The sequence below is a fragment of the Bactrocera dorsalis genome, chromosome 5 (genome assembly GCF_023373825.1).
Source record: "Bactrocera dorsalis isolate Fly_Bdor chromosome 5, ASM2337382v1, whole genome shotgun sequence".
Taxonomy (NCBI): Eukaryota; Metazoa; Arthropoda; class Insecta; order Diptera; family Tephritidae; genus Bactrocera; species Bactrocera dorsalis.
Window position 1 is genome coordinate 13850696 of NC_064307.1, and position 16173 is coordinate 13866868.

At 32.6% G+C, this 16173-nt stretch overlaps 1 protein-coding gene across 3 annotated transcripts in view; it reads left to right on the forward strand.

The window, feature by feature from the left end:
* Nucleotides 1–16173, forward strand: part of LOC105224421 (putative uncharacterized protein DDB_G0271606) — a 632600-nt gene that overhangs the window by 594932 nt on the left and 21495 nt on the right. For 2 of the 3 annotated variants that reach the window (XM_049459078.1, XM_049459077.1), the window contains exons 2-3: nt 1808–1961; nt 13368–13394. In XM_049459078.1, coding sequence (XP_049315035.1) covers nt 1866–1961; nt 13368–13394 — 123 coding nt within the window. In that variant the 5' untranslated portion in view covers nt 1808–1865. The remainder of the gene's footprint in view (nt 1–1807; nt 1962–13367; nt 13395–16173) is intronic. The other variant, XM_049459079.1, reaches the window with a different exon arrangement.

Consider the following 16173-nt stretch of genomic DNA (forward strand, 5'->3'; position numbering starts at 1 on the left):
GGGTTTTAAAAAGTGCTTAGCTTTGCATAAACTATGATTTATGAATTTGACTGAATTGTTCAAATAGTTATAACATGAGAGTCAATATTAAGGATTTGTTGTTTAAATAGAAATATTTTCATATAAATTTTGTGTTCTAGTAAGAAAACTTTGTAAAAGGTGTTTATAATTAATAATTTTGGGAATAATAAAAATGATATTTATGTTTCGTGGTCAAACTAAAAATAAAAATAATTAAACTAATAATTTTTGTTTTTAATTTTTTTATGGAAAATATAAACTAACTGGACAAATTTGAGCCGGACTCACAAAACATACAAAGAAAGCACTATATTTTCAAGTATTTTAATACAAACCTTATTTATTGCCTTCAGAATAGACAACTGAGCGATCTCGATTCTTCGTTTCATTAAAATTTTCTATAAAACTTAAATCGTCGCTTTTAACAATCTGAATCATTCAACAATATTATTATAATTATTTTCAAATTCATTGAAGGACATACTCAAACTCAGTAATAATTTTTTAAAAATAATTTTTGGTATATTTCTCCTTCAATACAAGGTTATAGAGAATTTCGCTGAAAATGTTTACAATTTTTTTATGTTTTTTCTATTTTTGTTTTAATTTTTTTTAACAAGTCCCTCTAAAATATTATAAAGAACGTTATTTTAGCTGAAAAATATTAAAGCTTTAAAAAAAAATTAATGATATGTTGTTAAAAAATTTCCGTTTTTTTTGTAACAATCTGAAGCCTCACTTTCAAGAGCCTAAGTCTTTAACAAGACTATTTAATCTCCCACCTATAGACATTTCGGCGACCAAAATGAGGATTGTTATTCGAATTTATAGAAACTATTTCAAAATACGAGTATATTATAGCTTTTATATATAGTATATAGTTTTATATAGTGAACTGAAAGTGCTCATCTCCAGAGATCTTTGAAATATTTTTTAAATATTGACAATTTTATTTCTGTTTTTAAGCTACAATATATAGAAATAATAATAAATAAATAATGAAAAAAATAAAAATGTTTAAACTTTAGTGGACGAATTCATGAATAAAATAAGTATATACATATGTATAATATATGTATAAAATAAATAGTCAATAAAAATAAAAATAATATTATTACACAACACAAAATGCAAATTAATATAAACAAAATAATCAAAAACTCATGAAAATTAAATTATATTTTCTCAGAAAATTTTTTACAGCTAATTCATCAAAGTCAGAAAAAAACTTAAATATTAATCATTATTTTATTTTTTTTTTTTTTGATTATATAATTGAACTTGACATTATAAATAAATTGATCAATAATTATTACAAAAAAACTAAATAATAATTTAACTATACATTGATTACTATAAATTAATAATTTATTTTCTTAATTTTTTTAATTAAATTAATTCATTTGAAATAAATAAATTAATAGGTAATTTAAAAAAATTAAATTATTAATTAGCTATAAATTTTACATAAATTGATTAATTAAATTCATTAAATTGAATTTTTTTTAATTTTTTAATTATTATTTTAAAATTTTATATTTAAAACCCGTTTGTTGAACCGGTTACAAGTACTTTAGTGAGTATAAAAAATAAAAATTTATATCTATACTACACTTTAAATTAGTTAATTAATTAATTTTACATTTAAAAAATAATAATTATCACATTTACAAAGTTAATTAATTAATTTTACATTCTAAATTAATAAATTATTACATTTTGAATAAAAAAAAAAGCAAATATAAAATCCAAATCAATCATCATTATCTGCTTCTCTCTTCCACAGTTAATTAGCACAATCAACTCTCTCATTTACCTTGTGGATTAATTTTTGCTTAGCGTAGATGACCGGCAAGGATACGGACTCAATGGCGACTGTGCAAATCAAGCCAGACTATGCTGCCAGCGAAGTCTACAGCACGGCTAGCGAAGCGCCACCGGTAAATATGACTTTCAATTATGACAACTATTTATTTATTACTCACATACATACACACACACTTACACAACTATTAAGCAAATCTTACTAACCGCTCCACAGCAAACAATTTGTATGCAGTTTTTCATATTAACACTTCTTTAGTCACACATTTTCTCTATCTAACTAGCAGACATATAGAAACGCTCACTTTTTCTGAACTCTTAACAGAAGTTGAACACTTTCTGTGCCAGACAAGCGGACAAAAACTGAAGCAATTCAGCTGCACCTGCGCGTGTTTAATGGAAACAAGTCGGTCAACTAGTTTTTCTTAATTGACGCAAAGCCTGACTTTAGCACCTGAGCAAGTGTGTGGTGTGTGTGTTCGTTACTGCATTTATTTATTTATGCAGTCTTTTGCCAGTGTAGACTTCGATCCTTTGCTTACACTTTTTATAAGTTTATATGCATTTATGTTCATATACTATATATAGTATATATATATATAGATATGCGCGTCATTAAATCGTTTCTCACTTTGATGTTGAGTTAATTGCATTTTAACTGCGCGCCCCACTCACCCCTGCACTTGCCGGCTGTCATAAAGTCTGAAAGATCAAGCTGCTGCCTGTTAGACGATCAGTCATTAGTCTAGTGGCACCGATTCCAAAGCAGTCAATCATTGACAGTTGTCCAACGTGCAGCAACTGCGTTAAGAGCAAAAGTCACAGCCCCCAGGGTGGCAGTAACGAAATGATACTGTAATGTATGTATGTATATAAATAGCACTGCAAGGAATTTCGAAATTAATTCAAAGAGCTCGTTCTATATTTTTTGAATATTTTATATTCTTTTTTTTTTTGAGAAATTTCTTCATCTCGGAAATGCCGCCCGTGAAATAGTTGCTGAATGGATTTAGTGTGAATGGCAAGATTTCAGAGCATCTTCCCGCTATAAAGTGTTTATGCTTCCTCTTATTTTGGCAAAAGTTTGAAAGTATTACATATACCGAATTAGCCAAGACACAGCATCGTCAGGGAAATAATGTTTTCTCATTACTATTATAATACTAATAAATGGCCACACAGTCCATAAAAACCTACTATTTTATTGTTCAATGTGTTCTAATGCTTAGGTTGGGCACCTAGTGGTGTCAAGAGCAACTCTTTGTAGTTAGTTGCCAAAATACATAACTGTAAATATATGTGCAGTATTAGCAATAGAATTGATCGCATTTTGGTCATTTATTAATACATTTTTCTCACTCTACATGTCTTCGGCTTTACATGAATGAGGCTTCAAATATTAAATATAAACAAGACACTGCAACATTTCAGCCTCCAAACTTAATACTTCTTACACCTTTCTGCAGATTTATAATAACTATTAATAAGAGGTAAAATAAATAATAAAAACTTTTATTAAATGATAAAATTAACCGATAAACTAACCGTTATTATGTAACCGAAAGCCGTATGCAACAAAAATGTAAACCAAACTCAAATTGATTTTGTTGCTAAACTATTTTGACTTATTTAAGAAGTTTTTTATTAAATCTCTAAACAAAGATCACAAGATTATTGCTGTAGACGTCAAATATTTCCTACAGGGTGCATACATACATATGTATGTACCTCCATAATATAAAGCGTTCTGGTATAAATACATTTTTACATTAAATTCTCTACAGCTGCGCAATAAAGTTCAACAGCTAAGTAATCAGCTTACTATTATTGCTAACAAACAACTCTATACAAATATATATAAATATACGTAACTATATACACTATGTATATAGATATAGATATATAAAGTATATACATATGTATATATAAATTTAATTTGTTTTCCAACGCCGCCTGGCCTGCTGATTGCAAATGCAGCTTCATCAGTTTGTTTCTTAATTTACTTACAAATACTTACACGTACATAATATTGCATATATACATATATATTTCCTTGCATGTGTTTTTGTGCAAGCGCGCTTTGGCAATTAAATCTTGTTTCTTACTTATTTCTCATTGTTTTCGTAATTCTACCAAGCCAAGTTGGCTGGCAGCCACCGCTTCATTTTATTTCTTGGGCTGCGCCGGCGCGGCAACAACTTTAAATGGCTGCCAGCCCATAAATCTGGGTTACTGTGCTTCTTGGCGGCTTTGCGTTGCACGCCACTCACAAACACACACAAACTCGTAAACACACAAGTAGATTTATATAAGCAAATAAATATATATACTCAAGGTAGTAAATGACTTGATTTAAACCGACAAATTGTTGCTTTTTGCCCAATAAACGCCGCTGCCTTCATACAAAAACTTATGCCTTCAAACATAAGCATGTATACTTTGTATATGTGTGCGTGTTTGTGGTGTCGAAGGCCTTCTGCAGCCATCTCCATGCAATTGAGAATAAGCTGCGCGTAAAACTTCTTGTTGGCGGCCGCACGGCGTGCTCAAAGTGCTGTTAAATGCATACATACAAACTAAATATCCAAAGAAGTTTGTAACAAGATTTGCATGCCATTACACAAAGCTTCTTGTACTCACTTTGAAGATATTGTTTCTTAAACAAAATAAAAAAAAACTTCAAAGACTATTTCGAAAATGCCATGGCCATGTCATGTCTTAATTCATTTCCATATTGCAACAGCGTCGGAAATGGTGTGTGATGCGCAATCTTTTGTTATACTTTATGACCAAACTTGTTGCGAATCGAAGACACTTCTCCTACTCACTCAAAGGGGGCTTATATGCGCTTGCATTTGCATGTGTTTGTATGTGTGTCAATTACTTAAGCTAGTAATCAACATTTATTAAATAATAATCGTGTGGACACTGCATTCGAATGGCATAAAGAAGCTTTTGCTTCGCTCAAATGCTTGAGAGCGCATGCTCGTTTCGATTTTGTCCATATTTGAACTGATGTCATTCATTCGAAATCGAATGTTCAAGGTAACGATGGTTAGTTATGGGCTATTCAGTCAAGCAGATAGCACATCTGAATGTTGTTTGGCGGCACAAGGCTATTGCTATTGAAACGCTGCGGTACTGAAATTTGTATTTGCAATAACACAGCAATTATGTTTTTCAAATAAAAATAGCTAATAGGTGTTTTGAATACAGTACTGAGCGCTTCTTTGGCTAGTAGTAAATTCTATTTTATTTGCTGGTGTTTAATACTTAATAAAATTTGAAATTAAGAGTTTCAAAAATTTTCTATAAAATTTTGAGATAATAAAAATCTGAAAATGAAGGTTGACATTAAAGATCTTTTATCAGAAAATAAGTTAGTTGAAAACAAGTTAATGGTTGTCTAGTTCGTGTCAGGCCTAAAACATGATCATAGCGAAGCCACTGGAAACTCAAAAGTGATGAGCTCGCAAGAGAAGGCACCTTTGTCCCGATTACATCGGTCTAGTGCAGAATGCAGAAGATCCACCTAAGCTACTTGCTCCCGGTGAGATTCAACTTGCCGCAATCGCAGGAATCATTGTTCAATAGGTGAGCATGCTATAAGGCTGAAGTTTTTGTCAGATACTATCTCTCAAAGTTTAATGGAGGAAGGTGAGGTGAAGACATCCAGACACTTTTCTTCCCTTGTCCAAAATAACGATGGTTACCAGGCACTTTCTCTCCATTGTCTAACTTTTGACCATTACGACAGTCATAACTTCGGCGATCCCGAATTGACATCAGCCCTTATAAAATTTGTAACAAACTCTTCATCGATTTTTTGAAAGTATTTTCTATCAATACTTGGGAATTATTAATCATCACAATGAACCGGCGTTCTATGCTGTTCGAGTGGGAACCATTTTAGATCGACCTTTTAACCTAACCTAACATAACCTAGATACAAAAGAAGTGTTTTAAAATGAGATTATGTTACAGTATAATCCATAAAACATAGCGAATCAGCAAAAGCTTCTTAGTGCTTGATATGTGCTTAGAAAAGTTAGAGGTTAGGGCCTCAAAGAAAATACATACATATACGCTTCGTTTGAATTAGTGTTTACAAACTAGTGTTATCATTAATCGTGCATTTATGCCGGTTGTGTCCGGCTCAATATCAACTAAGTTGGCTATTTATAATCGGTAAAGAATTGTTATCATTTGTACTGAGGTATGTCATTTGACATCGAATTATTTCAGAAATGATTTTATTTAAGTATTTTGAGACTTTTAGTGTGGAAAGTAAAAAATCCAATGGAGCCAATAAGAAATCAAACTTCAAAGTCTAATTCCTTCTATATTTCTTCCAATTCGAAGTATGGTTTTCTGAGTCATACACATATATGTATATTCCTGGTGGTTTTGCTGGGCCATCTAAAGCACATAATTCTGCATTTCTACCAAAAAGTTGTTCAAAAAATATATTTAAATGATATTTTAATAACGTCCCATTCTCATTTTTGATATATACTATTATATCAAAACATACATACCTTTAAAAACTGCAAGCATTGCAACAGTTTAACCACAAACAACCGCCGATTGTCAAACCTCAAAACTTAAAACCGCACGTAACAGAAATCGCCATTTAGGCCAACATTTAAGCATGCGCAGCGGCACTTAAGCGCGCTTTTAAGCAATTCTACCAGCAGACTAAAAATGCATTGCATGCAAATAGCAATTGCAGTAACTCTAAACCGCGTATGACTGCAGAAATTGGCAGCATTGCATACAAAGGCTAGCATTAAAATGCATAGTGTGTTGTATTAGCGATAAAAATGATATTGGCATATAGCTAAGTGAATGGTGAAGCGACTTTTAGCGAACGTGCGCTGCACTTGCAATTGCTTAGATCTTTTCGATATTGACAGTTCTACATGCCAGCATACTTGTGAATGTGAAATTGAGTGCGTCATCAGAAGCGGATGCTCGACTAGTGGCATTCATTTGCGATTCATCGAACGATCAATCAACAAGTGTACAAAAAGAAATTTAATTTATGAGCATATGTTTATACATTTCTAGATATGTATGTATGTAAATTGCAGTGATTCGCACATTTGTAAGTGTCATAAATAGAGAACAGCTGACAGATGGTATGCAGTTGGCTTGAAGTCAAGTATTTTCTGTTTATTTAACATATAATTGACTTATCTGTTTTGTTGCCGCATTGTTGTGTAGTTGACGTATATTTATTAAACGAAAATTATTAATTTGGAGCAGCATTTTTGCTTATTTCTTGAATGAATCATACAAGATTGTTATATTTGGTTGAAAATACAAGAAATTGTTCAAAATTGTTCAAGGACTGAATCTTGATAGTTCAGTTTATATGGCAACTATATGCTATAGTGGTGCGATCCAAACAATATCTTTTGATTTTATATCGCTTATGTCTTAAGCATAATTCGTGCCAAATTTCTTGAAAAGGTAAGGTTAGGTTAAACTGGTAGGCCAATAAGCCACGCATAGAGCAGTTTTGCTCTTTGCGATACCAGATGGAGCTCAGTTCCTATGATCAAGAGAACTAGTCTTTCTTTAGGGAATTTTAACAGATCCTGCGGCCTCACTATCGATACCTCCTCCAGTGTATCATGCCGTGCGGATCCCAGATGCTTACAGCGTAGTCTTGCCAATACGGAACAAGTGCACAAGAGATGCTCCATTGTTTCCCTAGTGCTCTGCTCTAAGCATTTCCTGCAGTGTCGTCGATCTATCATTCGTTATGACATGTTGTGGGTCCTCTAGTTTTATTTGGACAATATTTTCTATGGCAAATACACTGAAGCTTCAAAATTTAACCGGTTATTAAAAAACAAAGAGTTAAGCTTATATACATACATATATTTTTTTGAACCCAAATATCTCTTCTATTTGTTTTCCACTCCAAGCCGGAACTAATGCGCATTCGCCATACAGTAGCGCAGCGAATAAGCAAATATTTTAAATTAAACACAAAAAGAAATTGCAAACAAAACAAAAGCGGAGTAAACGACTAAAAACAAAAACAAAAAAAGGCGTTAATGAAAAAATTTAATGCAAAAGAATAGGCGAGCAACCGCAGCTTTGGAAACGCGTGATTTGCGAATTAAAACCTCGGCGCAACTGGCTGGCTACCGTATAGGTAGTCGGCGCAGCTGAATTTAATAGACGAGCAGGCAACCTGTCACTCAGCGCAATTTTGTTTATGACCACTGACATGACATGCAAATTGATGTACCACTTTAAAGGCACAGAATTGCAATAACGCAAATACAATAACAACTATATATGTTTAGCACATCAACGAAGCGCTCAACACATTTTCACACACGTTCAAGCAATTTTTGCCCCTACCTTAGTGCCCCCAGTACATACATACATATATATGTATGTACTCAAATACGTAAGTTCGTAAAAATAGAATCGGCATGCATGTACTTATGTCTGGTAGTGTGTAATTTATTACTGGGAGCCACAAGTGCCGACACAAGTGCTATGCAAATCACCCGACGCCCGTATACAGAGACAGAACGGCTGTCAAATGTGCATAAATTATGCAAATTAGAATCAAACGTACTCTGCGCCTGTTATGTAGTTAAATATGGCATACACATACATAGTATGTGTGTTCATTAATTGTTTGTAAATATGCACAATCTCATTGCGTATTTGCGGAGATTTGTTGGGTGAGGGCGTGCGCGCAAATGAACATTGAGTAACCACGTACTCAACGCGCGTTCATTCATTTATTTGAATTTATCAAATATGTTTGCATCTACATACATACTCATTTAATTGTGTGCGGCAAAGCGCCAAGACTGTCAGATCGCTTAGAAAAAATAACTAATATAAATAAAATGTTAAATGCTGAATTTGTTGTGCAATTCTTGGCATGGCGGGTCCGTGAGAATTGTACACTTTTGTTTGTTGATGAAACATTTTTTTAACGAAAAGGTTTAAGAATAATATCAAAATGCAATATTTGCTTGATTTTTAAGAAATGAACTTTAATATTTTTGTGTTTAAAGCAAGCAAAATTGGCTTTAGTTTGAATCAAGTGAAGTCACTCACTTCAGTTTGTATGGCAGCTTTATTCTGTAGTGATCCGATCTGAACGATTTTTTTGGAGATTGTACCATTGTCTCGGAAAAAATAATCTATGTAAAATTTAATGAAGGAAACTCGTCCAATAAAAAGTGTTCCATACAATAACTTGATTTTGACCTTTCAGTTTGTATGGCAGCTATATGCTATAGTAAGCCAATTCGAACAATATGTTCAAAAATTGTAGCCTTGTCTTTGACCATGACCGTCTTTCATGAAGATATCTTGTCAATTAAAAAAATTCGGTACGAGGACTTCATTTTAGTCATCCTCTTTGTATGGCATGCTGATCATTTATATAAGTATGTATATATGTATATTATAGGATCTCCGACATTTCATTCTGGATGTTACAAACCCCCCTTAAGGTATAAATATCAAGCAATTATAATGACCCTTTGAAAATCTATTACTTCCCGGTTATATAGTCGCAGCAAGCCACTTATCATCTATCGGCTGGGAAGTGTACTCAACGATCCTGCGTGAATAAAAAATAGAAAACTTCACCACGTAAACCGTTCCCACGCCAGTCGGTTCTACATAAACGGAACGGATCCAGATTTTTATCCGGCCAAGGACTGTCAACTCGACATAATTCTTTCGCTACAACAACAGTAACACACATTTCTGTTGACGCTTAACACTGCCATCTGGCATATTACAATTAATATTAATTAAATTTAATTGCAAACAAATAATGAACTGTTAAGTCTCTAGGCAGCTAACTTCAAAATCGTGTAGCTCTGTTAATTTCTCCTTCACCAATTAGAGTCGTGTTAATTGAGATATGATTTCTAATCACAGACGGCAATTTTCGAGGGCGCACTTTTTATCACCCAACTACACACATACAAGCATGAGTGCATTCTTGCTCCTATATGTATTTAATATATACTATATATAAATATGTATCTATTTACATGTATATCTGCCTGCTTTCTATGACAATATTTTATTCGACATTTCTATTTACCAAACGTGTTATTTAACGCTAGCTAAATATGTATGCTAATATACATACCTATAAGCGTATTTATGTGTGTCAAATATGTATATGTATGTATGCATATGTGTATATGCTTGCGTGCTAATGCCCGAGTCGTGCGGTTTGTCTTAAATGCCTTATTTCATTTTCACGTTTACTCCACTTTTTCGTCATGGCTTAACATTAATTTGTTATTTGTTGAAAAAATTGTTACTTATTTATTTGTTTAGCCTAAGAATTGTGAAAAAAAAGAAAAATATGTAGCATTTTTTGTTTTAACTAAAACCATTCTAAACGCGATTTCCACTCCATATAAATAGCGCTTCGAGCATTAGTACTCGTTGGAAATGATGTAGGCAACATGCGAGCATATTTGTTTTCGTTTTTGTTGTTTTTTTCAAAACTCGTTACATTTTCAGTTAATTTTGTTGCTGTTTTAACCGTCACCATTGCCGGCTGCTGCAATCACACAGTTTTCTGACTTCATTGTTAAGCAAAGCATAACTTTTTGCCATTGCAAAGCGGTGAATGCAACGTGTTTGGTGTCGCTGCTGCTGATGTGAATGCACCAAGCAATAAATAAATATAAATAATTACAAATAGCAGAGCAAAGCGCTCGCACGACTTGCACCGTTATTTACAACACCATTACTACACTAAATTTCTGCTTGCAATTCCTTTCTTTTTTTCCTCACTCATTAAACGAATGCCAATGACGAGGAAAATATAAAGTAATGTAGTAAATATATACATATATATGTATGCATATACCGCAACCCACTAGCGTGTTAAACGCTAGAAATCGCTATGCGGTAAAAATGGTTATTTCAGACGGAAGCGATAACTTTTATGTCGTTGTTGGTTGAAACGGAAAAATAAAATCTTTACATATTTCAAGCTCCCACGCAAAAGGTGTGCTAAATAGCTATATAAATATGTAAGTATTGTATATATATGGAGGAATGTAGATAAAATGTGTATAACAACTGGATTGTATGCTTTTTTTTAATTTTTGTACCCTAAACAAGGTATATTAAGTTTGCCACAAAGTTTGTGGCACCCAAAAGCACCCTATCAAGTATACATATATTGTATAATACATATGTATGTATTTATATAAATTAATGTTAAATTTATGATATGTAGACCTGTGAAATTTTACACACACTTTTCTCTCTAAGAAACTGCTCATTTGTCGAAATCGCCGTTATCGGACCATAGCTGCCATACAAACTGATCGAACAAAATCAAGTTCTTGTATGAAAATTATTTTATTTGACAATAAATTTTGAGGAAATTTGATATAGAAAAAAATTTCTGAATATATTGTTTGGATCAGACTACTATCTCATATAGCTGCCATACTAACTGGCCGGTCAAAACCATAATGAAGATCTTTTTATACCATTTTATGAAAATTGAGGAATTTTATTAAGAGGTTATAACCACTTGTGATTATCAAAAATCGAATTTTAAGATAAAATAGAAAATAACGTAACATCACTTTTCATAAGTTTACAGGGGAAGAAAAAATGATATAATAGAAACCACTCATATTGAAACAAAATTTGAGTTTTGGTTATAAAAAACTTATATATTGGTTATATATATTTGAGTTTTGGTTATAAAATGGTTATGTATTGGTTATTATATCTGACAACAATTTGCGACTTTTTTTTGATGAAACGCTGTTTTGCATTTTAAGGGAAGATATATTTTTCAATATTCTCCGAAAATTTATAATTGATTTGACAAAAAGTTTCGGAGATATGAGCATTTTGTTACAAACCTTCAAACGTGTGTTTCTCAAAATGCTGCTTTCAAAGTCCTTGTGTCTGGTAATGTTGAAAGGAATAAGATTTTTGATCATAATTTTGCTTTTTAAGCCACTCTGAAGTGTAATTTTTTTTCAATTTTCACCAAAAATCAACTTTTTTTGGGAAGTCATTCTGTCGAAACTCCAAATTTTGACTCATCCTTAGCTCATTACCTGTAATAATATACAGTGATACGAAATTGTTTTGGTTTTTGGATTTTAATTAATTTTAGGCGGTATCGCCATCGACTGACACCTTTTTTCGAAGGTCCTCTTGGAGTCGGCTACAGGTTAACTTTTTAAACTGAATCGGCGATCATTAAAGTATATGAAATTCTGTAAATGTACATTAGTTTCATTTATTTATTGAATAAAATGTTTTTCAAATGAATTTCTAAAATTACTTGCAAGTGAAAATTCTTTCTATCTTTTTTTCGTAGACAAAATTTACATTTTAAACAAATGAAAACAAATTTTTGCTTTCCGACGGCCAAAATACGTTTTTGCATAAAAAAATACATAATTGCTAACGGCTTAATACTCAGTTATCTACAAAACTAACCGAAATCATTACAAACAACTAATTAATTACCTTCAATTTAACATCTAACGCTACAAAGTACAGTTTTTTTAAATAAAAAAATAATAATTAATAAAAAAAAATTATTTAATAAAAAATTATAAAAAAAAATAATTATTATTAAAATATTATTAAAAAATTAATAAAAAATTTATTTCATAAAAAAATGATTTTTTTTTAAACCAACATCTACTAAATTCACCCACCATTCATGCGCAATCCTCAATTACAGCATCTGTTAATTATTGCGCTTAATAAACAGGCAATTAAGTCATTTGAGATTTATCATGCCACTAATTAACCATTTACTTGACCTTTGTCTAACCGCAAATTAGTTGATTTCACCACGATATGCAAATTCAACATTTCGATGAACTTTTACTTTTGCCACACAAACTCTTCGCTGCACATAACTGTAACTACTACTACTTTCTTATAACTATCTTCCACACTTAAACACACACAGATACATATATGTATATTAACTGTGCTCAACATCTTAAACTATCTAATTATGAACCATGATTTATGAGCGAATCTCTTGCTTTTCTAATTAATTACTTTTTGTGAAAAATTTCCACTGTAAATGTCTTTTTTTAAGATTTTGTTAATTAATTTTTTGTTTTTATGTTTTTTCTCTTCCCTGTGTTTTGGTGTGTGTGCGTGTTTTTACCACTTTATAAAACAACAAACCATAAAAAACCATGAAAACCACCAACCAATACCATTACAACCACCTCGACCACCACCACCACCACCGACAACACCATAATCACCAACGTCAATTGTTACAACGCCCAATTGTAATTGAAAAATCCCAATCAAAATGCATGCATACATTTTACATACGCATATATATGTATGTGTGTGTACTGTTTATGGCTGTTTATTGCCGACACAACAACGACAACAACAACTGCTACCACTTGAAAATTAATCCCTTAATTGTGTTGTATTGAAAATTGCATTGCGGTTGCGCATTTCGATTGTATCGCGAGGCCATTCAACAGCTCGGATTGTTTAGCTTTAATCCACAGGTTTGTTGCTTAAATCTTTCGTATCATTACGTATCTTGCACCGCTACGCACCGACCGCACCCGTAAAACACTCATCGCCGTACGGTGAGCAGACAAACAGACAGACGGACAGACAAGCAGCTGTTCACACTGACACACCGCCTTTCCTATTCGCTTTCGCAACAACAACAGCAAAGCGAATTGAAAATCACAAAAGCACCACTAATTATTTGCACTCACTCACTCACCCATATTTACTCACACTTCACTTATTTTGCTCTGCACTGTACATAGTAATTTTATCAGGCCGCACTGAATATGTGCCGTTTTCTTTCTGTAATTTCTTTAATTTCTCTGTCACACATTTCGCTGCACTTTTTGCCCCAACACTCATAACTCTCCTTTGCGGCGACGCTTTTCACCGAAATTGAGGTGCAGTTCACACGCCGTTTCGCCATTTGTTTTGTTTGCCGCCAATATTTATTTTCACACATCCATGCCGTACATTTTTCACCGCTAAAATTTTTGCATACGTAAACACACATTTATTATTTCGGCGGCACCTTTAAAGTTTGATTTGTTTTCTTCATAAATAAACAAGTAAAGAAGTAAAAGAAATTTATATCATCACAAGACACAATAATAACTCATGCTGGCTATTTTTTTAAGGCTCAGATTTGTATTGTTATATTTATGATTGAGTATTTGTTTTTTTCTGGAACTTAAAGGAACAGAGTTGCTTTTTTAAGTACAGTTGCGATCAAAATTAAGTGAGCATTTGTATTAAAAATAATTATTAAATTAATTTCCTCTTTTTTATTAAACTTATTATGCATATTTTACTATATGCTAGAACATTCCTGGAGATATTTCCATATCTATTGGCCATATTTCCATAATTACAAGTATATTCTTTAATTCATATAAACTGCTTGGCATTCTCTCGGTGACCTTAGTAAGGCCTTAATAAGGGCCTTTTTGGAGGCCATTTCAACTACTTTACGTTGCTTTTTTTAAGGTATTGACTAACAATTTTGATCTTATAAATGGGAGCTTTGTCCTGTTAAAGGATAAAATCCTCGCCAATTAATTGCCTGCCTTCAGGTATGACGACTTCTTTCATTAAATTAAGATACACTTGAGCTTTAACTTTGCACTATTTTGCCTACCCTTCGGCAGAAATGTAGCCCCATACCATGAGGCCCCTATAGTCTGCTTTAAGTGTAGGCTTTACACTTTTGAATGTCAATGCTTCTCCTTTTTAATGCCACACAGTGCATTTAGCCACCTCTATACTTCATGCTTATCATTAATTCGTCCGTCTAAAGAATTTTTGTCCAAAACTTGTTTGGTTTCAAGACATAGTCTGCATAAAATTTCATCCGTTTTGCCAAGTTCCCTTCCGTACATATCCCCTTTGTGAAAGCGTGAATCGTAGGCAAAGAAGGTGCACTTGTCACAAATATAGTGTCTTAATCAAAACTATTTGATTTAAAAATATTTATAATCCTGGAATCAACACGTTTTCGATCCGTTTTTTTCAGTGTTGCCTTCAGTAGGTCTCTCCGGATCGTGTTGTCATCATTTCTCCTACACTCGGCAACCATAATCTATCGTTCGCCACGAACAGTGGGTTACACGCCTTCATATATGCGGCCACCGTTGTTGTTTTACTCAGTTCCTCAACGTCACCTCTTTTTACACAGTGTATCTTCCATGTGGAATTCGTTTCTTCACTGAATACGTCCTCAAAAACTTTGCCTTAAGTTTAACCCCTGCGTCATAAAGAGGATTTATCGCAATTAAATCATTAAACTTGTATTTCTTTTCTGGCTTCCATTTTCAATTAAAAGTTCATCTATTCTCTCCCTGAATCTTGGATATATTCTCTGCAGCCTTCTTTCTAATACTTTCCCGTTCCTTATCGAGTTTCCTAAGTATTGAATCTGTTAGCATATTCCGCAGTTTGATGTTATCAGATGTGCGCATATCTAATCCAGTTAAAATTCAAGGGGTTTGGTACTTCTTGGAGGAGTATTGTTCAAACTTTGTCATATCCTCTAAACATATCTGCACCAATTGGCTGGATTATTGTGGCATAATTTCGTCAGCAATGGCAGTATAATACGATTGATATGCTCGACTTGTCCGCTTCCAAGTGGCACGCCGTTTGTAATAAGAATATGCTATGCTTAGCGCTATATTTTTGAAAATATTTTATACCATGAGCTTCATTATTTTGAGTTTTTAATTTTCTTAATAGTAAAATATTTCTTCAATATTTTATTTTATATAAATATAAGATTTATATGTGGGTATTTTAAATACATTTCTACTATTTATTTATAAGTTTCTATTAATAGTAAAATAGCGATAAAAGTTTTCCCAATCAAATTTCATTAACATTCGACTCATTGCAAACAGCTTGTACTGTAGTATATCCTCTCCTAGTCCATAATTTTTATTACATCTAATTCACATGTTTGATGCACTTACCATTTTTATCGCGCATTATCGTAATTTTATGCAACTGCTGTATTGTAATTCATAAAAATGAAAATAAATAACTAGCTACCCATATAAAGTATATGTATGGGTGTATACACAAATAAATGTGTTGAAATATTATTGCAGTTATTTTCCGATAATTATTAGCATTCCGCACCCCATTTAAGTACAGTCGTTGCAATAAGTGATTTTACGAAATGCCAATTTAATGTGCGGCATGTTAATTTAACGCTTGTTTGCCGAGTGCGCGGTACACAGAAGTGCAGTGGAGGAGTGTCTTACATGACGAAAT